General features: G+C 46.8%; 2 protein-coding genes across 8 annotated transcripts in view; one reads left to right on the top strand and one right to left on the bottom strand.

Moving 5' to 3' along the window:
- LOC140392638 (telomere zinc finger-associated protein-like) overlaps nt 1-13429 on the top strand; it is a 46065-nt gene extending 32636 nt beyond the window's left edge. For all 3 annotated transcript variants that reach the window (XM_072478088.1, XM_072478086.1, XM_072478087.1), the window contains 4 exons: nt 2799-2935; nt 4032-4196; nt 4808-4896; nt 13012-13429. In XM_072478088.1, coding sequence (XP_072334189.1) covers nt 2799-2935; nt 4032-4196; nt 4808-4896; nt 13012-13320 — 700 coding nt within the window. In that variant the 3' untranslated portion in view covers nt 13321-13429. The remainder of the gene's footprint in view (nt 1-2798; nt 2936-4031; nt 4197-4807; nt 4897-13011) is intronic.
- Nucleotides 13430-16716: 3287 nt separating this feature from the next.
- Nucleotides 16717-24062, bottom strand: part of klhl21 (kelch-like family member 21) — a 39721-nt gene continuing 32375 nt past the window's right edge. For all 5 annotated transcript variants that reach the window (XM_072478084.1, XM_072478083.1, XM_072478082.1 and 2 more), the window contains 2 exons: nt 19639-19711; nt 16717-19193 (listed from right to left, as the gene is read on the bottom strand). In XM_072478084.1, the coding sequence (XP_072334185.1) occupies nt 18888-19193; nt 19639-19711 (379 nt within the window). In that variant the 3' untranslated portion in view covers nt 16717-18887. The remainder of the gene's footprint in view (nt 19194-19638; nt 19712-24062) is intronic.

The following is a 24062-nucleotide window of genomic DNA, read 5'->3' as shown; positions in this document are numbered from 1 at the left end:
TTCTTCCTACCAAAATGAATCCCCTCACATTTCTCCACTTTGAACTTCCATCTGCCACTAGCCGACCCATTCCACCAATTTGTCTATGTCCATTTTGAAGTTCTACACTATCCTCCTCACAGTTTGCAATGCTTCCACGTTTTGTATCATTGTTCCCCATAGAACAAGTAGCAGGTTGATAGCCTATCGCTGTTACACATTCGGCCTGGGAAGAAGGTGCAGTCTACGCTGCTGCACCCACATTGCTAGGATCGGACTTTGATGTGACAAACTAACAGGCAAGAAGCAGCAATCACAAATACTCCATGGTTAGAAGATGCAGACAATATCTGAGCTTCTTGGTTTGTTATTTGTGATTGTAAATCGCTTCCTATTTGGGGAATATTATTTGGGAATTTCCAGTGTTCATTATATTCATTTCCTGTATGGTGGAGGTGGGTGTTTAGGACACTATATATCGCTGACACAAAATATTGCAATGAGCAGGGATTAAATTGTGACATCATTAACCACAGAATTGTCAGAAAATAGCCCAAATTTTTAATTTAAGAAACTTTAAAGACCCGAGGATCCGCAGGGTAGCTCTTCAAAGGGATAGATAGGGTGCCTAACAGTGCCGAATTTACTTTTCTGTTATTGGGTGGCCAAAGCTGAGAAGGTGCTGGTGTGGTGCAGTGATCCGGGTTCCATATGGGGACAGGTGGAGGCAAGGTCATGTAGTATATCTAGTCTTGGTGCACTAGTGATGGCCTGGCTTCCGTTTCCTCCGGCAAGGTACTCCTTGAACCTGGTGGTCATGCCCACTTTAAGGATATGGAGACAATTCAGGCAGCACTTTGAACTAGGATCCGTATCGAGGATGAGCCCAATTACGCCAATCATCCATTTGAGCCATCAGGCCTAGACGCCACGTTTGGAATGTGGGGACTGAAAGGACTTAAGTGATTTGGGGATTTATTTGTGGAGGGATGGTTTGCCAGCTTGGAGGAATTTTCAATGAAGTTTGGTTTTCAGGGCCGAACTAGTTCATGTGCCTCCAGATAAGGAATTTTGTACGCGGGAACTTCCCAACATTTCCTGTGGCACCGACTGGTGGGGCCGGAGGAGGGTAGCACGTCCAGCAATTATGGGCGGATTCTGTCGGAGGATTCAGATCCAGTGGATGAGGTGAAGGCGATGTGGGATAGGGAGTTGGTACCTATAGTGGATGGTTGAGGTGTGGAGTGAGGCCCTTTGTAGGGTGAACTCCACGTCTTTGTATGCACGGCTTGGTCTGGTCCAGCTTAAGGTGGTGCATAGGACACACATGACCAAAGTTAAGATGAGTGGGTTCTTTCCGGAGGTAGAGGACAGGTGCAAGCAATGTTCCGGGGCCTGGCAAACCATACGCACATGTTCTTGTCTGGTCCCAAACTGGTAAGCTTTTGGGTCTCTTTTAGCACCATGTCAGCGATTTTGAATATTGATCTGGAGCCTTGTCCTCTGGTGGCCATTTTGGGGTGTCGGGTTCGCCGGGGCAGCAAGGAGGGGTGAAAGCAAACGTCCTCGCCTTTGCCTCGTTGATTGTCCGGAGGCACGTTCTACTGGGGTGGAGGTCCTCTACTCTACCCAGTGTCGAGGTTGGGTGACTTAATGAAATTCTTTACCTGGAGAAAGTCAAGTACACCGTTAGGGGGTCGGTTGAGGGATTCTATCGGAGATTGGAGACGTTCATTTTTTAAAAATAAACTTAGCGTGCCCAATTCTTTTTTTTCCAATTAAGGGGCAATTTAGCATGGCCCATTCACTTACTCTGCACATCTTTTTGAGTTGTGGGGGTGACACCCACACAGGGAGAATGTGCAAACTCCACGCGGACAGTGATCCGGGCCAGGATCAAACCCGGGTCCTTGGCAGCTAACCACTGCACCACCGTGCTGCCCTTTCGGCAGCCATTCATTGCCTACTTTAAGGAATTAGTCACAGCCAGCTGCTCGTGGGGGGGGCGGGGGGTTGGCGAAAGAACCAGATGGGAGAGGATGAGAAATCTCTTTACGCCGCATTTGTTCTGATCTGGAATGCACAGCCTGAAAGGGTGGTGGTAACGGATTCAGTAACAACTTTCAACAGGAAATTGGATATATTCCTACAAAGTTAAAATTTGCACAGCCCTGGGGTTTGGGATTGGCTGAATGCCACGTCCACAGAGCTGGCACTGGAATGATGGGCCAAATGGCTGTTTGGTTCCATGAATTGTTAGCGGTAGAATTGAAGCGCAGAACTCCTTCATTCACCTTCCCAAATAGAGGATCTTTTCCTTTTTTTCCTTTTCCTGGGCTTCTGTGATTTCCAGTCTTTTCCAGGACAGCTGTACAGTTGGTGTATATCTGAGTATTTGCTGCCTAAATAGATATTAGGAACAGATATTTGAGAGATGGACAAATGGCATATGTGCCCAGAACCTTATTTAAATAGGGCATCTCCCCATTAGTATTCTCTGATACTTAAATACATGTTTTCTAGTGTTAGGCACAATCCTATTTGAAAAGACTTGTAGTTCTGTAGCGCCTTTTATGAGCTCAGGATATATCAAAGACACCAAATATATCAAAGACACCAATAAAGTACTTTCTTTTGAACTGTACTCACTGATGTAAGGAGGTGCAGCAGTCAGTCTGTGCAGAGCAAGCCCCATATCCAGCAATGCGATAATTAATGACCAGATAATCTGTTTTACTGATGTTGGTTCAGATTGGAGAGAAGATGTGGGGAGGGGAAAGGAGTGCTGTTCACTCTGTTTTTGCACATCGCTATTATAGGAATGAGCGGCCGTATATTTGTGAATTCTGCAACCGTGGGTTCACTCAGAAGGGGAACTTGAATGTCCATCGGCGGACACACACCGGCGAGAAACCGTTCCAGTGCCATTTATGTGGGAAAACCTTCAGGATCCAAGGTGAGGAGTTCGCCTCCATGGGCCTCGGGCTTGGCTCAGATTTGCACTCGCCTCCTGTTCCTCAAATGTTTACAGCTCCCTCTGTAATAGAGGAACCTCCACAAAATGCTTTCTGTTATGGTGGAGTTGGCAAATTCATCACCTAATGTCATACAGTCCAGCCATTCCCAGTCCTGTGCCGAGTTATCTTGTCTCTTAGAACAACATTGGTGGGAGTGGAGGGGAAGGTTCTGCAGCTGATCAATATTCCTGGAATAGAGAGGAGGAACATCAGTTAACCCACGCTAGCGAGTGACCCACTGTTAATGTAGACTAGGATGGACTATGCTGTCTTCCACAGTTGATTTTTTAAAGTACCCAATTCTTTTTTTTCCCGTTACGGGCAATTTAGCATGGCTGCATATCTTTGGGTCGTGGGGGTGAGACCCACGCAGACGTGGGGAGAATGTGCAAACTCCACATGGACAGTGACCTGGGGCCAGAATCGAACCTGGGTCCTCAGCGTTGTGAGGCAGTAGTGCTAACCACTGTGCCAATGTGCTGCCCAACTTCCACAGTTGATTATCCTACATTAGCCGATATTGTAAAAGTGACCATGAAGCTGACAGATTGTCATTTTAAAAACCCAACTGCTTCCCTATTCTCCTTCAGGGAAGGTGGCCTGCCTTTCTCTAGTTTGGGCCTATACGTGACTCCAGTCTCACACCAACGTTTGTGACTCTTATCTGCTCTCTGAAATGGCTCAAACTGCGGTTCAAAAATAAGCCCCATCACAAATTCCTCAAGGCATCTAGCGATGGAAAGAAAATGCCAGCCTTTCCCACATCCCAGAAATGAATTTAAAAATAAATCAGTAGCTTAATTATGATACAGCTGCACTCGAGGTGGAATTTACTGATCTTGTCAGGTTGTTGGCAGAAAATAAGATTTTTCCATGGGTGAGGATTGAAAGGATTGATCTGACTTGCCCTGGTGAAGTAGGAAACACTCAACTAAGTCATGGTGGGGTTGGAAAGAGCAGCTGGTCTGTGAAGCATCAAATAACTTCAGTTGTACTCCTAAAATTTTTAACACAATGTCTTGATTCCTGCACCAGCGAGCCTGGACAAACACAACAGGACTCATACAGGTGAGCGGCCATTCAGCTGTCAGATCTGTAGCCAGACGTTTACAGAGAGGGGACCCCTCCATCGACACGTGGCAAGCAAGCACCAGGAAGGGCGGCCGCACTACTGCAACATCTGTGGCAAGTCCTTTAAAGGTAATGTGGGTGTGTAGCATGTTAACACCCTGTTTTTTTCTCTAGCCTTTCCGTACGAGCTCTTAAGTCTTGCTCTAATAATTTTCTCCACAACTGGGAACAGTCTCGAACATGGACTGGTTGATATTAATACCATCACACTAAGTTTTAATTTGCACAACTGAACAATCAGTTATTTTTCTGCTGTTCTTTTCATACCCTCAACCCCTTGACCAAATTCCCCCTCTTTCGTAAAACTGATGTCTTCAGATTGTCAATCTTTGGTGCATTGCATAGTTCATCAAGTGTCAGCGGCCATAGGTGAGCAATGGATGTGGAAGGAGAGTAATTGCAGGGCCAGAGTTCCTGGATGCAGCCAATTGATTCTTGCTGGAAGCTGCTGGCGTGGCCGTTGTATGAAGATCAGCTGTGAAGCCTCCCCGACGACTGTGTGGTTCAACACCCTCTCTTTGAGGCTCACAAGTCCAAGAATGGTCAGTACAGGAGGGTACCTGGCACTCTACCCAAGCCAAGCTAAGGAGAGGAGGAAGTTTGGGGAACGAAGAAAGAAAGACACTGGGTTGGTGCTGTTGCTCCGTTTAACTAATAAATATCCTGCTCTTTCCTTTCAGCCATTGATCAATTACGTGTTCACATTGGGCGGCACAAGGGGGTGAGGAAATTTGAGTGCAGTGAATGTGGTTATAAATTCACTCGACAGGTGAGACTCTTTATCTATTGATGCCAGATTTCTATGTTGGTTTTGTAAAATTTGCTTTCTCGATCAATAATCCTGCTGGATTCTGCCAATGTTGAGCTGGAGAGGCTGTTGAGGAAATGAGGGATCGTCCGAGAACAGGCAGCAACCATAACAATTATTTACCACATGGAGTAGCAGCTTAATTTCAGTCAAATCTAGATAAGTACCTGAGGGACAAAACAATGGGATATGTGAATGGGCTACGATTGATGGGAAGTAGGTGGAGGCTCCTGTGCAATATGAACACTAGCAAGGACCAATCGGGCCCAATGGCTTCTTTCTGTTTTGTAGCTTCCATATAATTAGCCCACATTAGATCGCAAGAACTATTTAGACCTCTTCCCAATGGGGTGCAGCTGAGCAGTGACTTTAAAGGGATCAGCTGTGAAGAATCTGAAATCAGAAATACAAATTGCTGGAACTATGAGGAAGGAGATATGAACATATGAAAGAGGAGCAGAATGAGGCCATTTTGCTCCACAAGCCGGCTCTGCCATTTGATAAGATCATAGCTGTTTGTTTGTTTCAAGTTCCACATTCCCATCTACCCCCGATAACCTTTGATCCCTTTGCCTAATAAGAGTCTATCAACCTCCACCGTAAAAATATTGAATGACCTCCACCTCCACTGCCTTCTGAGGCAGAGCGTACTAAAGCTGCATAACCCTCAGAGAAAAGAAATTCTCCTCATCTCTGTCCTAAAAAGCCGACCCCTACATTTAAAACAGTGCCCCCTAGTTCTGGACTGGCCCCCAAGAGGAAACCTCCATTCCATGTCCACCTTGTCAAGACTGTTGAGGATCAACTTCTGGTGGCCGCTATGAAGGAGTAAGTCGCACATTTGGTGGCTCCCGGGCTCTGGTCGGACTTTAGGACCTTTTCCCCCGATTTTCTACCGGATTTGAATTGTAAAATTGATGACAGAGGCAATTGTGTACTGTTGCCTTTTCTTTCACTCTGTCTTTTCTGTGGCTCTGTTCCAATTATGGCAATCAGTGAGTTTGCCTTTCTTTCTATGTTATCTATGTGTTAATGCTTAGAGTCGGCAGGTATCGAATGATACAACCACAAGTTTCAACCGGCTAACGATCAAAGAGCCAAACACCAGTTAGTTAGTTCAAGGTCAAGGGTACTTTATTTACACACAATTAGTCATGCAACATAAACACTACTAGCTAACTACACCTATCAGCTAAGACAACCTGTACTTAACGTCGGGCACCCGGCTTAGGTCAGAGAACAGTGGCCGCTGTTCAATTCTGGATCTCTCCGGTTTGAAGGAATAACTGCTGCTCAGCTGGGCTCATCCGTCTGGTAGCGAGCATTGAACTTGGACTCGCTTCTGGTGTTGCTGCAATTGGCGATGGCCATGACCGGGGTACCAAGGCCAAGAGAGCACCAAGAGAGAGCGAACTTATGGCGGACTCTTCTTGTACTCGGGGGGGGGTGGGGGGATCCATGGAGATTTGGGCAGCCGAGGATGAAGGAGTTCTCCTTCTACTCACACGTGCATAAAGTGTACTCCCGGATCGATTTCTTCATTTTGAGCAGGGCCTTACTGGCAGGAGTGGTGGACACGGGGTACTCGGCGATCACAATCTCAGACCATGCTCCACACTGGGTTGACCTGCAGGTTAGTAAAGACAGTAACCAGCGCCCGCAATGGATGTTAGATGTGTGACTTTTGGCTGACGAAGGGGTGTGCGAGCGGCTGAGGAAATGTATTCAGAACTACCTGCAGGTCAACGACACGGGGGAAATTTCAGCAGCGGTGGTCTGGGAAGCACTGAAGGTGGTGGTCAGAGGAGAGCTGATCTCGATAAGGGCCCACAGGAGAAGGTGGACAGGGCAGAGATGGACCGACCAGTAAAGGAGATACTACAGATCGATAGGAGGTATGCAGAGACCCCAGAGGCAGGGCTTTTAAGGGAACGGCAGAGGCTACAGGTGGAGTTCGGCTTGTTAACCATCGGGTGGGCGGTGGAGCAGCTGAGAAAGGCGAGGGGGGCGATCTATGAGCATGGAGAGAAGGCCAGCAGAACGCTTGCACAGCTGCTTAGGAAGAGGGAGGCAGCTAGGGAGATAGGGAAAGTAAATGACGGATTGGGAACCTGGATGGAGATTCAGCAGGGGTGAATAAGGCGTTTAGGAATTTCTACAGTAGGCTGTACAGGTTGGAATCCCCTCAGGGCCGGAGGGGATGAGGCACTTCTTTGAGGGGCTGAATTTCCCGAAGGTGGATGGGGAGCTGGTAGAAGGGCTGGGGGACCCGATCGGGTTGGAAGAGATAGTGGAGGGTCTGAAGGCCATGCAGTCGGGTAAAGCCCCGGGACCGGACGGGTACCCAGTGGAGTTTTATAAAAAGTTCTCTGGGATATTGGGGCCGGTGTTGATGAGGATGTTCAATGAGGCAAGGGAAAGAGGGGTGCTGCCCCCGACGATGTCACAGGCCACGATTCCGCTGATTCTGAAGCGGGACAAGAACCCGGAGCTGTGTGGGTCCTACAGGCCGATATCCCTGTTGAATGTGGATGCCAAATTGCTGGCCAAAATATTGTCCTCCAGGATTGAGGATTGTGTTCCGGACGTTATTGGGGAGGACCAGGCGGGTTTGTTAAGGGTAGGTAGTTGGTGGCTGATGTAAGAAGGTTGTTAAACGTGATCATGATGCCTCCGGAAGGTAGGGAGGTGGAGGTAGTGATCGCAATGGATGCAGAAAAGGCTTTTGATCAGATAGAATAGCATTATCTGTGGGAGGTACTGAGACGGTTCGGATTTGGGCGGGGCTTTATTGACTGGGTCAGGTTGCTGTATCAGGCTCCTGTGGCAAGCGTACGGACGAATAGGACAACATCGGGGGACAAGACAGGGATGCCCCCTCTCCCCACTGTTGTTCGTGCTAGCTATTGAGCCGTTGGCAATTGCTCTGAGAGCCTCAAGGGGCTGGTCCGGGGGGGTTGGAGCAGAGTCTCGCTCTATGCAGACGACCTGCCTCTGTATGTATTGGACCCAATAGAGGGGATGGAAGAAATCATGAGGATTCTAGGGGAATTTGGCCGTTTTTTGGGGTATAAGCTAAATATGGGGAAAAGTGAGATGTTTGCAGTCCAGGCGAGGGGACAGGAGGGTCGATTGGGGGTGCTGCCGTTTAGATTAGTAGGGGGAAGCTTTAGGTACCTCGGCATTCAAGTGGCGCGGGAATGGGACTGGCTGCATAAATTAAATCCGGCCCGGCTAGTACAAACAAACAAAGAACAAAGAAATGTACAGCACAGGAACAGGCCCTTTGGCCCTCCAAGCCCGTGCCGACCATGCTGCCCGACTAAACTACAATCTTCTACACTTCCTGGGTCCGTATCCCTCTATTCCCATCCTATTCATGTATTTGTCAAGATGCCCCTTAAATGTCACTATCGTCCCTGCTTCCACCAAATCATTTATATATATATATATATATATATATTACAAACCGCAAAGGTCCCAGCACTGATCCCTGCGGAACACCACTGGTCACAGCCTTCCAATTAGAAAAGCATCCTTCCATTGCTACTCTCTGCCTTTTATGACCTAGCCAGTTCTGTATCCACCTTGCCAGCTCACCCCTATCCCGTGTGACTTCACCTTTTGTACTAGTCTACCATGAGGGACCTTGTCAAAGGCCTTACTGAAGTCCATATGGACAACATCCACTGCCCTACCTGCATCAATCATCTTTGTGACCTCCTCGAAAAACTCTATCAAGTTAGTGAGACATGACCTCCCCTTCACAAAACCATGCTGCCTCTCACTAATGCGTCCATTTGAGTCCAAATGGGAGTAGACCCTGTCTCGAAGAATTCTCTCCAGTAATGTCCCTACCACTGAAGTAAGGCTCACCGGCCTGTAGTTCCCTGAATTATCCTTGCTACCCTTCTTAAACAGAGGAACAACATTGGCTATTCTCCAGTCCTCCAGGACATCACCTGAAGATAGTGAGGATCCAAAGATTTCTGTCAAGGCCTCAGCAATTTCCTCTCCAGCCTCCTTCAGTATTCTGGGGTAGATCCCATCAGGCCCTGGGGACTTATCTACCGTAATATTTTTTAAGACGCCCAACACCTCGTCTTTTTGGATCTCAATGTGACCCAGGCTATCTACACACCCTTCTCCAGACTCAACATCTACCAATTCCTTCTCTTTGGTGAATACTGATGCAAAGTATTCATTTAGTACCTCACCCATTTCCTCTGGCTCCACACAGATTCCCTTGCCTATCCTTCAGTGGGCCAACCCTTTCCCTGGCTACCCTCTTGCTTTTTATGTACGTGTAAAAAGCCTTGGGATTTTCCTTAACCCTATTTGCCAGTGACTTTTCGTGACCCCTTCTAGCCCTCCTGACTCCTTGCTTAAGTTCCTTCCTACTTTCCTTATATTCCACACAGGCTTCGTCTGTTGCCAGCCTTTTAGCCCTGACAAATGCCTTCCTTTCCTTTTTGACGAGGCCTACAATATCTCGTTATCCAAGGTTCCCGAAAATTGCCGTATTTATCCTTCTTCCTCACAGGAACATGCCGGTCCAGAATTCCTTTCAATTGACACTTGAAAGCCTCCCACATGTCAGATGTTGATTTGCCCTCAAACATCCGCCCCCAATCTAGGTTCTTCAGTTCCCACCTAATATTGTTATAATTAGCCTTCCCCCAATTTAGCACATTCACCCTAGGACCACTCTTATCCTTGTCCACCAGCACTTTAAAACTTACTGAATTGTGGTCACTGTTCCCGAAATGCTCCCCTACTGAAACTTCTACCACCTGGCCGGGCTCATTCCCCAATACCAGGTCCAGTACCGCCCCTTCCCTAGTTGGACTGTCTATATATTGTTTTAAGAAGCCCTCCTGGATGCTCCTTACAAACTCTTCCCAGTCTAAGCCCCTGGCAGTAAGTGAGTCCCAGTCAATATTGGGGAAGTTGAAGTCTCCCATCACCACAACCCAGTTTTTACTCTTTTCCAAAATCTGTCTACCTATCTGCTCCTCTATCGCCCGCTGGCTGTTGGGAGGCCTGTAGTAAACACCGAACATTGTGACTGCACCCTTCTTATTCCTGATCTCTACCCATATAGCCTCACTGCCATCTGAGGTGTCCTCCCGTCGTACAGCTGTGATATCCTCCCTAACCAGTAGTGCAACTCCGCCACCCCTTTTACATCCCCCTCTATCCCGCCTGAAACATCTAAATCCTGGAACGTTTAGCTGCCAATCCTGCCCTTCCCTCAACCAGGTCTCTGTAATGGCAACAACATTATAGTTCCAAGTACTAATCCAAGCTCTAAATTCATCTGCCTTACCTGTAATACTTCTTGCATTAAAACATATGCACTTCAGGCCACCAGACCCGCTGTGTTCAGCAACTTCTCCCTGTCTGCTCTGCCTCAGAGCCACACTGTCCCTCTTCCCTAGTTCTCCCTCAATGCTTTTACCTTCTGACCTATTGCTCCCGTGCCCACCCCCCTGCCATACTAGTTTAAACCCTCCAAGGGAGTAGACCAAATAAAGGCCGATTTTCGGAGATGGAACTCGCTTCCGTTGTCACTGGCTGGGAGGGTGCAGACGGTGAAGATGACGGTCCTCCCGAGATTCCTGTTCGTGTTTCAATATCTCCCCATTTTTATTCCGCGGTCCTTTTTTAAACGGTTCAACAAAGTGATCACTGGCTTTGTTTGGGCGGGCAAGACACCGAGTAAGGAAGGTAATGCTTGAGCGGAGTTGGGGGGACGGCGGGCTGGCGCTGCCAAATTTTTGTAACTATTACTGGGAGGCGAATATAGCCATGATCAGGAAGTGGGTGGTGGGGGAGGGGTCGGCATGGGAGGGGTCGGCATGGGAGCGTATGGAGGCGGCTTCATGCAAGGACACCAGTCTGGGGGCGTTGGTAACGGCGCCTCTGCCGTGCCCGCCGGCACGGTACTCCACCAGCCCGGTGGTGGTGGCGGCCCTGAGAGTCTGGGGACAATGGAGGTGGCATGTGGGAGCAGAGGGAGCATCGGTCTAGTCCCCAATCTGTAATAATCATCGGTTTGCCCCGGGAAGTATGGATGGGGGGGGGGGTTCCAGAGAGCAGGGATTGAGAGGATGGGGGATATGTTTATAGAGGGGAGCTTTCCGAGTATGAGGGTGCGGAAGGAGAAGTTTGAGTTGACGAGGCGAAACAAATTCAGGTATCTGCAGGTGCGGGACTTCCTATGTAAACAGGTGTCAACCTTCCCGCTCCTACCGCCAAGGGGGATTCAGGACAGGGTAGTTTCCAGAGGGTGGGTAGGAGAAGGGAGCGTCTCTGACATTAACAAGGAACTTATGGGGTCAGAGGAGATGCAGACCGAGGAGCTGAAGCGCAAGTTGGAGGAGGAGCTGGGAGGAGAGAGAGAGGATGGTCTAAGGGCGGACGCGTTGAGTAGAGTCAACGCATCCGCAACATGTGCTAGGCTCAGCCTGATACAATTCAAGGTCGTTCATCGGGCTCACGTGACCGTGGCCCGGATGAGCAGATTCTTTGGGGTGGAAGACAAGTGTGCAAAATGTGCGGGAGAACCAGCAAACTATGTCCACATGTTCTGGACATGTCCGAAGCTTAGGGGATTTTGGCAGGGGTTTGCAGATGTCATGTCCACGGTGTTAAAAATAAGGGTGGCGCTGAGTCCAGAGGTGGCGATTTTCGGGGTGTCGGAAGACCCGGGAAACCAGGAGGAGAAAGAGGCAGACATTCTAGCCTTTGTTTCCCTGGTAGCCTGGAGACTGATATTATTAGCTTGGAGGGACTCAAAGCCCCCAAAGTCGGAGACCTGGCTATTGGACATGGCTAACTTTCTCTGTTTGGAGTAAATCAAGTTCGCGTTGAGAGGGTCACTGTTAGGGTTCACCCGGAGTGGCAGCCGTTCGTCGACTTCTTTAGGGAAAATTAATCGTCAGCAGAGGGGGTGGGGGTGGGGGGGGGTTAGTTTAGCTTAGAGTACGGGGTTGATAAAGGTGGGACCTGTAAGGAAGGGAGACGGCTTTTGCACTATGTTTATAGTTTCATGTATTGTTTATTTTGTTGTTACAGTACCAAAAATACCTCAATGTTTATTTAAAAAAAAGATTGTTGAGGATCTTGTATAATTCAATTAAATCACCCCTCACCAACTGCAAGTCCCATCCTCATAAGACTTGCTCATTCCAGGTTTAAATCTAGGAAACAGGCAGCGACCCGGAGAAACTAGGGTTGTTTTAGGAAATTCCCTTTATTTGAATTCATCTGATTTTCCAGGGAAAACCAAAGCCATTGTCTTCAGCCCCTTTCCAGAGCTATAGATTCCATCTCTCTTCCAGGCACCTGCCTCTGGCTCAATCAGACCATTCGCAGCTGTGTGAAACGCAAAATCCTCGGTTCCCCTATTCCCAATTCTGGTCTCTTCATAGATTATCATAGAATTTACAGTGCAGAAGGAGGCCATTCGGCCCATCAAGTCTGCACCATCTTGGAAAGAGCACCCTACCCAAGGTCAACACCTCCACCCTATCCCCATAACCCAGTAATCCCACCCAACACTAAGGGCAATTTTGGACACTAAGGGCAATTTATCATGGCCAATCCACCTAACCTGCACATCTTTGGACTGTGGGAGGAAACCGGAGCACCCGGAGGAAACCCATGCACACACGGGGAGGATGTGCAGACTCCGCACAGACAGTGACCCAAGCCGGAATCGAACCTGGGACCCTCGGGCTGTGAAGCAATTGTGCTATCCACCATGCTACCGTGCTGCCCCTCTTCCAACTCTGATTTTCTTTATCTCATCATTGGCATCTGAGCCTTCAGTTCTTTCAACCTGAAGTTGTGGAATTCCCTCCCTAAATTTCTGTGCCTTCCCCCCCCCCCCCAATATGCTCCTTAAAACTGACCACTTAGAACAAGCTTTGGTCACCTGCCCCAATTTATCCTCCTATGGCTCCATGTTCGTCTTTGTTTAATAACGTTTCTGTGTGACTGTTAAAGGCACTAAATAAAAGTAAGTTTCTGTTGGTGCACTGCTGAGCACTCTAATTTTCTCAAATGCAGGCTCACCTGAGGCGACACATGGAGATTCACGGGCGAGTCGAAAACTACAGTCCCCGTCAGCGAAGGCTCCGCAACCTGGTCATTACAGACGAGAAGGAGGGAGGTGCAGAGCCAAACACAGTACCACACATGGCTGGCCTGCCAGACCAGGCCCTATCCCCCGTGGCCACAAATGAACTGACCAATCCGAACACAGAAACTCCAGAACCTTCAGCTCATAGGTTTACAGATATCGGGAACTACCAGCCTGAACTGTCAGTCGGTATAACAGATATGTATGTTGAAGAAGTCACCATAGTTAAGATATGAAAGAACCAATTGCCCTACTGTGTGGAACGGATGTGGGCAGAATCTCTCAAACAAATAATTGACTCTTGCTTTGTAAAATATGTAAAATAAAATGGAGTTTCTAAACGTTCACTGATCAACACAGTTGTCTCTGTACTTTCTGCCAGCTTGCCTTGTTGGCAATGTTATCCCTGTCAGAAATCTTTTAATCCGTCACCCCAAGACTTCGGTAAATAACCCTGGCTGAGTCAGTGTAGTGCAGAAAAAATGCCACGCTTCACACGAGACATTAACTCTGAAACGGACATATTGAAGACCCCCTGACGTTATTTGAAGAAAAGCTGAGACATTCTCCCAGGTCCTATCCACCATCCTTTGCTCAACCAGCATTCAAATAGAACAATGGACTTTCACCACATCGTGGAATATTGCCCTGTGAAAAGAACAAACTGCATTTTTAAAAGCACCTTTCACATCCTCAGGATGTTGCAAAGTGCTTTCCAGCCAATGAAATATTGGGGAAACATACAGCACATATACATACATCCCACAAACTGCACTGTGATACCATATAAATATTTTTATTTGATGTGATGTGGGTGTCGCTCGCCTGGCTAGTATTTGCGGTGCATCAATAATATCGCTTGGAAAAAGCATGCTTGAGGATGACCTCAACTGGGATCTCGGGTTCATGTGACGTTACATGTAACCCCCACCATACTGCCCGGGTTTGCAGAATCCTAACTGTCCTGGCTTAAGATAATTCACACCTCGATTACCTGTGATTAGAACTCACTCCACTCACACTGTTTGTTTCTGTAAAGACTCACATTCCAACCATTCTTTAATAATATTAATAATGTTTATTAGTGTCACAAGTAGGCTACACTGCAATTAAGTTACTGTGAAAATTCCCTAGTCGCCACATTCCGGCGCCCGAGGGAAAATTCAGATCATCCAATTCACATAACATGTCTTTCGGGACTTGCGGGAGGAAACCCACAGACACAGGGAGAACGTGCAGACTCCGCACAGTGACCCAAGACGGGAATCGAACCCGGGTCCCTGGCACTGTGAAGCAACAGTGCTAACCACTGTGCTACCATGTATGCAATCCTTTGATTCCCATTCCGCCCTGACAGTTCATCCCAATCTGTAATTATCTTGTAATTGTGTCTCTCCTATATATGGTGCGATTGCGAACCTGCCTCCACTTACTTGAAGAAGGAGCAGCGCTCCGTGCGCTTGTGATTTCAAGAAACCCTGTTGGGACTTTAACCTGGTGTGGAGACTTCTTAGTTTGCCCACCCCAGTCCAGCGCCGGCATCTCCATATCATGACCAAACTTTTAGTTAATCCTAATCTCTCTCTTCCTCCAATGGCTCTGCATCACTGCCCCTTTATAGCCTTGTGCAGTATCGGCATTAAAAACATATCGGTTATCTTAACTGCAGTGTGATAATTCAGATTCAGCTACTTTTGCACCGAATGAGGATGGCTTAACCATGCTGTCATTGTGGGTGTCACTGCCATCTAGTGATTGCATGCTTGACCTGCAAAACAATAATCCAGAAAAACTAAATTAAAAATCAGAAATGCTGGTCTGGTAGCATCTGTAGAGTCAACGTCTCAGGTTGATAACAAAGGGAACAGAACCTCAAGATAGGTCTAGCTGGCAGTGAATTAAACGTCAAAAACAGAATACCGCAGGTAGTGGTAAACTGAAAAATGCTTGAGATGTGGAATGGGAACATTAGGTTTATTCATTTGGGATTTATGGCAAGGCTTTCGGAACTTATCGCCTTTTCTCATTAATGTTATTTGACAGAAATTCTAGAGTATCTTAATGAAGAGTTGTGATTAAAAGGGGCAGTGTGTTCCCCGGATGGAACAACTTTCTGGTCTGAATAACTAATGTCCAAACATAAAGAAAGTGCAAAAAGAAAAATACTTTCTCCATTTTCCCTCAGTTCCATAGATAACACCCAACCTCTAATCCCTCAATCAAGATTCCTTCCACTTTTTCATGTTTACGTCTAGACAACAGTCATACAAAGTCACTGCAGCCCAAGCCTATTCCAGTCCTCAATGCCTTCCAAATGTGTGATGGTGAGCAGGAACAGGAACCTCAGCAGATTTATTTTTTTCCTCAAGATCCTGAGGCACTATTCAATGAAGAACAAGGCAAGCATCATTCTTTCCCAACAAACAATTGGATAACTGTAATTTGTGTTTTTATTTATAATAATAATAATAATCTTTATTGTCACAAGTAGGCTTACATTAACTCTGCAATAAAGTTACTGTGAAAATCCCCTTGTCGCCATATTACGGCGCCTGTTCGGGTACACAGAGGGAGAATTCAGAATGTCCAAATTACCAAACAGCACATCTTTTGGGACTTGTGGGAGGAAACCGGAGCACCCGGAGGAAACCCACGCAGACACGGGCAGAATGTGCAGACTCCGCACAGACAGTGACCCAAGCCGGGAGTCGAACCTGGGACCCTGGCGCTGTGAAGCTATAGTGCTAACCACTACACTACCGTGCTGCCACCAAACTAGTGGGTGTGTTGGAATTGGCATCAATTAAGGAGGGAGGGGGAGAAAAAAACAAGCAAGGTCTCCTGCTCCCAGATGTACTTACTGGGTGAAGACAGCAACAGCAGTGTAATGGAATATACTCCACTTGCTAGGTTGGACGAGTGCAGCTCCACCAACACAAGAAGCTTGACACCATCCAGAGCAAAGCAGCCCGCTTGATTACTACCCCTTCCACAAACCGCAATCCCTCCACCACCAACGAACAGTGGCAGCAATGTGTACCATTGACAAGATGCACTGCAGGAAATCACCAATGTTCCTTAGGCAGCAGAATACCTTGCAGACCCATGACCACTACCATTTAGAAGGACAAGGGAAGCAGATACCTGGGAACATCACCAAGTCACTGACCATCCTCACTTGGAGATATATCGCTGTTCCTTCACTGTCGCTGGGTCAAAATCTTGGAATTCTCTCCCTAACAGCACTGTGGGTGTACCTACACCTCAGGGACTGCAGCGGTTCAAGGCAGCTCACCACCACTGTCTCAAGGGCAACTAGGTATGGATAATAAATGCCGGCCTAGCCAGTGACACCTACATGCCATAAATGTATTTTTAAAAAGTGGAATTTTGCGCTGTGCAAAATGACTGTTGCATTTGACCTTTAAAAAAGTCACTGCACTGGAGGAGAAAGAAGGCACATATAAATGCAAATATTTATCTTGATGGGAATGGTGTTGGGGCTCTTCATGCTTCCTTCACATTCACTCAGTCAAAAAGGAACAGTTCACCTCACAACTGACTTAAAGAGAAAGACTCATCTTGAGTCTGCGTTTCACTATTTTGACCCCAAAGCAAATCAAACTAAATCCTTCAGCGTAAACACATTTTATTTTAGTGGAATTTGTGTTGTACAACTTCTCAATGTAAACTACAAATGTGTGTGTACAATAAGCCACAACACTTAAATAAAAAGACACACATTAAAACTCGAGATAAAACCAGGAAGTATTTGAAGTTCTCAGAATCTGAAAGAGAAAACCACTTGCCCCAACTTGGAAGGTAAATGTATCAATTTTCCTCTTCAAGTATTCTTTCTAAGATTTAAGAGTTCAAAGTCTTGATTCAGATAATTAAAACACAAATGAACCAACAACTGAAAGTTTGTCAAAATTGAGTTGAGCTCAACAGATCAACAAAAGCACTGGTTCCATCTTTGGTCTGTACTCAGCTTAACTCAGCCACCAAGCAAGTGGGTGCGTTGGAATTGGCATCAACTAAGGAGAGGGGGAGGGGGGGAACAAGCCAAGTCTCCTGCACACAGATGTACTTACTGGGTGAGGACAGCAACAGCCCTGGCTCCGGTCAAATAACCTGCAAACACTCACATGAGTTGTGGTCGACTTGGATAAGGGAAACAATCACTGCTGTAACCTGTACCCGAGTGAGAGGCAGTGCCTTCTGGACAGAAAGGGTGAAGAGAAATAACCAAAACTCCTACCGCACATTTTCTGAACAAAATATTTCAAACAATTGAACTTTGAATATTGTCAGCAGCAAATAATTACATCACTTATTTCATGTTCTATTCAACTTACCTCAAAACAGACACTGGGAACATTTACTTCCAGATTCCAAAGGAACTACAAACAGCCATGTCTTTCTATTGAGTAGCATATTCTGGATTAGTGACTCTGGAATATTTAATTGCACTATTTCTACTGCTCTATAAATAGAAAATAGAATATATAAAAAACTAAATATATACCCCCATCCCCTTTGCCTGCTCAAGTAATGGAGAAGGTAGATCTGTTCTGGAACAAGCTTTTAGTTGGCAGTGTTACTAGGGTACAGAGGAGCTCCCCAACAATTCTGTGCTTCCAAACCAGAGTTCTTTTTAACACCAGGGTGAAGTATCGTGGATAACAAGCCAGCAATTGCTGAGGAGGGTGGGGTCAGCAACAGGGTAGCAATCTGAGGTGAATTAAAAGATATCCCACAGGATTAAAGTGCACCAGTACCAAATCACCATCTCCAAGGCAGTTGGACTCCCAATTTTACATTCCATACAAAAGGTGTTCTCTGCTGTACAGACATTCTCACTTGGTGTTGGGAGATTTTAATCAGATCAGTTCCAGCTTTAACAAAATGCAACAGTCAGTACCTTCAAAGGGCTGTTGGCAAGCTATGTTTGGAGCTGGTCCATGCCAATCCTTGTTCAGACTGAGCAGAACTTCCAACTAGAACTCGTTTCACATCTCCTTTGCGTAAACATTAAACACTGGTTTATATTGTGTGTCTTCATTAAAAGCAAGGAAACAGCACAGCGTGTAAACCTGGTTCTTCATTCTATTCCAACGCATTCATAGAAAACGCAAAAACTCTAAATATATAGTGGACTTCGTGCTGAACCAAGGTTTTATCTGCTTATGCAGATAGAGCATCAAGTTCCTGTAGACTACTTGAAGAGCAGGGTGCTCTGCTTTCCTGTCCTCCCCAATATTCTTCCCTCAAATTACCACTAAAACCACATGAACTGTGTTGCTGTCCATATGTTCTTTCTGAGCACAGAATGGTTGCCTCGTTATCTTACATTGTTGCACTTCAAAAGTAAATTAATTGCAAGTGAAGCATTTTCGCGATGCGATCTGGCATTATATAACGGCAAGTCTTTCTTAACCAATGCTTTGTAACAAGCGTGTGCGTGAGGAAGAAGGCAAAGCTGTCACATCTCACTTAGCAGAGTTGATCAACACATACAGTGAAACCTGCCTGATTAAGCACAGCCAGCAGCAGGTAACGATGGAGGCATGACAATATCAGCCATTTTAGACAAAACCCAATCCAACTGGGAGCATTGGCTGCTTATGGTCCAACAAGGACACATTCTGAAACAAAACTGGAAAAGGCTATTGTCAATATGTGCCAGTTCACAATTAGATGGTGCGATTATTGAAATGTGCTAGAAACCAGCTGGGTTTGGGTGACAATCAGAGCAGGTCTCACTGTACAGGTTTCAGTCTTCACTCCAATCTGGTCAGTGCTATAGGCGGAGGTTCTCGTTGTGAAGGTGTCTTCGATATCGGGCTAGGTTCAGAACATTTATTTCATTGTTATGATTGTCGTTCATGGTTCCTTCGAAGGTAACCCGGGCAGTGGGCATGAACTGTCGGAAGATGCTGACAGTCCCATGCCAGAAGGTGGGCTGCGGCAGTCGCCCCACAATGCTCCAGATGCCAGTCTGTAAGTCGTAGCTTTCAATGATGTCGGATAGTTCAAACGTGTTATCGTAGCCGCCAGAGACAACCAGCTTTCCTCCCAGTGCAGCCACACTGCCCCCAACATGTACCTGCAGGATAGAAAAAACAAGATTGACACATAAACTCCGCACAGGGAAGTATCCTACATTCCACAGAGCTTGAGAGGCGAGAGGGATATGGCATCAAAATGCTTCAACCATTTAAGCATTGCGAGTTTTTTAAATACTCACCCTCGTTTTCAAATCCCTCCAATATTTTGTCCCTCCTTACCTCTGCAACCCCCTCCAGGTCTACATCACATGCCCTTCCATCCATCGTATCCCCATCCAGCCCCATTCTCCCCTCCCAATTCCTCCCACTCCGCTCAGCTCCCACTCCATTCTGGGACTCCAGGAGTGGCGAGTCCACTCTAGAATTAATGCAAAAGCTCCTTTGATTTTTATGCAAAAAGCACATCACCATCAATCACTTAGCAGCTGGTCTAAAACCACCCCCCCAAAGAAATCACCCATCTCCACCCACTACCCTCAATACCTGATTCATGGGTGGGATTTTGTCCCATTCATTCTTTGTTGGGTTATACACATCGACTTCCGAAGAATCATCGCTATGGAAAGAAGAGAGATTGGAGATTAACAATCAGCCCAGATGCCATCAGTATGTAACCAGGTGCATCCACAAACATTAGAAATAGGAGCGGTAGACCATTCAGCCCCTCGGGTCTGCTCTGTCATACAATAAGATCATGGTTGATCTGTTTGTGTTGAGTTCCACATTGCCATCTACCCTGATAGCCTTTGATTCCCTTGCCTAACAAGAATCTATCTCTGCCTTAAAAATATTCAGTGACCCTGCCTCCATCGCCTTCTGAGGCAGAGTTCTAATGTCAAGACACCCCACAGAAAACTCTTCAACGCAATCAATTTATTTTACCGTACTGGTATTTTGTTCCATTCCTAGGGAAAATGACTTGCATTTATGCAAGAGTATTTCACAGCCTTGGTACATCCCAAAGTGCTTTACATCCAATGGAGTCATTTTGAAGTGACTACATTTCAACATGACTGCTGTAATACTGGGAAATGAAGCTGCCAATTTGTGCGCAGGCAATTCCCACAAAAAGCAACGGGATCACTGATCAGACAATCGGTTTCAGTGATGTGGTCAAGGCATCACCTAAAATGCATAGGATTCTGTGGCACCAAGACTAAAATCCTGGCTGCAGTTTAATAAAAAACTATTCACACCCACAGTTCAACATCATCTAGAGTAGGTTAAACACAGGCAAAGGGGGAGGGGGAGAGGGGGGGGAGAGAGAGAGAGAGAGAGAGAGAGAGAGAGAGAGAGAGAAAGAAAAGAATGATGATGATCTTGGCACCGTTGCGCATGCTGTTGATGCATACTTTGATGAACTTCAAAATATCCTTTAAAGAATAGTGGAAGCGGAGAAGCGATTCCTGTTACTTGACAGAGCAATCTCACTGGTGGGGGCTCGCCTTCAATCCTTGGAAATCCAGTTGCATGGTGGGTCGTTTATCCTGAACGATTTGGGGCTGGGCAGGGGTGCGCCCGGTCTTTTGAGAGGAGCGGGTAACAAATTCCTGGCCGAATTTGAGAATTGGCTGCCATGCTTTCGCAATCTCGATTTAAGGCTGGGTGTTTCAAGTTCGACAGAGCACATCGTATCCAGTCTTTGAGGCCTGGAGTTGGTCGGAGGCCCCAACCACCGGTCTTATGTTCTCTTGTCCTCGATGCTCATCGAGAGGGGGTTGGAGGCGGCTGGACACATCGTCGCCTCCCACCTTGGCCTAGGTAGGTTTCTTGCTGCCTGGGTGTCGGGCGACGGCATGGCAGGGGTGAAGGCGCTTTGTTCGATAGAACTGGAGGGATCTTGAATGCTACTCCATGATCCTGTCATGGGTTTTGCCTTTCCAAGCTCCTTAGATGGCCTTGTTATCCTGCAGTTCATCAATAATCTCTAACTTTATTCCCTTGTCACTATGCTGTTGACTTTAGATTGTCTTTTTTCCTGACACGGGCGTACAATATATAAACAGAGGCGGTGGTCGCCTGTTATGGCAAAAACCACACTGAGTCAATAGTGTGTCATGGAGTCTACATAGTGCTGCAAGTGCTTTTTTCACGTACTGTAATCCTTGAATTTACAAGAGTTCATTTTAGATACCCCACACCTCATTTATAGAGAGGATGGGTAGAGCTACAGCAGAGTCGTGAGTGGATGGTTGGTGTGGTGGTGGGTGGTATAGTATGCAAGTCCTCACTATAGATGAGAAAAGTCCCCAGTTAGAACTATCTGCGTTGTGTTTTTCTTTTGTATTTTTGTTAGTTTGGGTTTATGGAATCTGTGCTTATTTCCTGCGAACATTTGGACAAATCTTGTATCCTAGAGAGGATGTGTTCCTTGTATTCGGCGTCTCTGGGGTTGTTGGAGTAGAGGGAAATATGTAATGGCGCATGCCTGGGGGTGGTCAGTTAATCCTTGTTTGACTTGTCTTCTTTAATATTCTCTTGGCTGTGTGGGTAGTGGTCGCTTGATTGGGTAGGTTCGGCAGGATTAACTGTGTTTATTGGGTTGGGTGGAGGTTTGTGGGGTGGTGGAGTAAGTTTCTCTTCCCCGAGTGGTCCCCTTCTGGGAGCTCCTAGTCTGTTTCGATGTAGGATTCCACTGGGGAGGTAGTAACCTGTGGGCTGCAGGGTTTGAGTGAGAGTCTGATTCTTCCTCTCCTTTTGGATGGGGTCTCCTTGGTGAAGGACATTGTGTCGGTGGGGCTGGCGTGGTGTCTTGGATGTGGTTAGAGAGCAGCAATGTGGCGCCCTTCTTCGATTTGAGGACATGCTGACTTGGCACCCTCCTCCAAGTGGTCTTTTTAGTGACTTCCTGAATGCCCTCATTTTTGAAGCCGTGAGTCCCTTGGGGAGGCAGTGTTCGGCCTCTGATGAGGCTACACTGCTCTGCCCCTGGTATACATTTTGTAATGGTGTACATTGTTGCTCCTCATCTGGCATTCCTTGTCTAACCCTGGTGTTTCTCTCTTATGGGGGTTTCTTTTCCTCACTTGGGTAGGTAGTGTGCTGATGCAAGCCCCAATTTGGTCCCTTATCATTTTGGTTGGGGTGGGGGAAGAGGAGGAGGACATCAGGATCGAACCCTCCCGAGACGCCCAATTGATGGGTGTCTTGACGATTCTTTCTCTCCTTGTGGGTGGGGTCATCTTGGTGGAGAATGGCATGAATAATCTAGCGTAAGGGGCGGCACGGTGGCGCAGTGGTTAGCACTGCTGCCTCGCGGAGCTGAGGATCCGGGTTCGATCCCAGCCCCGGGTCACTGTCTGTGTGCAGTTTGCACATTCTCCCCGTGTCTGCGTTGGTTTCACCCCCACAACCCCAAGATGTGCAGGGTAGGTGGAATGGCCACACTAAATTGGAAAAAAATAATTGGGCACTCTCAATTAGGAAAAAAAAAGAATCTTCCAATGTTGATGGGGCTGGTGTCTGCTTCAGATGTGGTTAGAGAGGAGTGAGGTCGGGTGTGAAGTGAGCATTGGCATGGCATGAGTATCCATGGTGTACTGTCTTGTGTGCGCGAAGGTGTACATTGCCAGGCCAGGTCTTGTGCGGTGGTCGGTATCCTGTTGTTTCTTTGTGCTTTGGATGTTCCTTCTTGGCTGGGATGTACTGAGGGCTGAGTGAGGTATTGAATGAGCAGCTTTTTCCCTTTTTTTAATCTTGTGGTGAGGGGCGTGCACCAGGAAAACATGTGCTCGTGGCTGTATCCTCATCCGTTACCTGGAGATCCTCTGTTCCTAGTTTTATTCTTTTTTTAATCCTGTCATTCGTGTGCTGACCGCATCGATTGTAATCTGAACCAACTATCTTAATGTTTACTGGTCTTCTCTGTGTACATGTGTGGAAAGATAATCGTCCTGTACTGTGCTGGGGTTTGGGGATTTGTTGCATCTGGGGTTATATATAAAATATCATTTAGAACGAGTGTCCTCACATGTTTCGGTAATTTTTGTTTCTGTTGATATGGGGTTAAAGAATAGGTAACTGGTTCCTGCAAAGGTCCAGACAGGACTTGTATTCAAGAAATGGACGGGTTTAATTCCAGCCTTGGGTGACTTGTCTTTGTGGAGTTTTTCACTTTCTCCCCATGTCTGGGTGGGTTCCACCAGGTGCTTCAGTTTCCACAGTCCAAGGGTGTGCAGGTTAGGTGGATTGGCTGGGCAAAAATTGCCACTTAGTGTCCAAGATGTGTACGGGGTTAAAGGGATAGGCCGGGGAAATCGGCCTAGATAGCACCCTCTTTCGGAAGGTCGGTTAAGACTCACGGGCCAAATAGCCTTCTTCTGCACTGCAGGGATTCTAATGTGTTCTTGATGCCTCTGGTATGACTGAGCTGGGGGAGATGTGTTCTGGTGTACACCCAAACACGGCGGAAAGATTTTACCCTGGCCTCTCGTGGGTGCTGTGAGCACATGCTATGTGGCAAGGTGTGTGGCATTTGACCATGTTTTCATGGCCCTTTCCACCTCTTCCCCCGTTCTCAAGGAGATCGTTGGTACATACGGAGACCCCAAGTTTAGTGATTATACTGAACCAGCTGTATTGTTGTTCTCCTGTCCTCTTCCACATTTATGGATGCGGGGGCATTTATGCTGTGCTGTACCAATCCTGAGATTTGTTGCGTTATTTGTTAAAATGGAAAAACTTAAATACTTCTTTAAAAAACCTAAATCAAACAGCAGGTGCAGAAATAGGTCATCACAAGACTTTCTGGGAATTGATGAGATCAGTGAAATGGTAATTTCGGAATAGATTTAATAACCTATACTCTTTCACTTAAAGTGTATCTCCTCTCCAGCTTGATCAATACGGTTCCAGCTTAGTCAGTCCTGCCTAAGTGGTGTTAATGATGCTGAAACTGTCCTCGTATC

This window comes from Scyliorhinus torazame, chromosome 16 (assembly GCF_047496885.1).
Source record: "Scyliorhinus torazame isolate Kashiwa2021f chromosome 16, sScyTor2.1, whole genome shotgun sequence".
Taxonomy (NCBI): Eukaryota; Metazoa; Chordata; class Chondrichthyes; order Carcharhiniformes; family Scyliorhinidae; genus Scyliorhinus; species Scyliorhinus torazame.
Note: the sequence above shows the minus strand (reverse complement) of the source record. Positions and strands in the feature narration are given on the sequence as shown.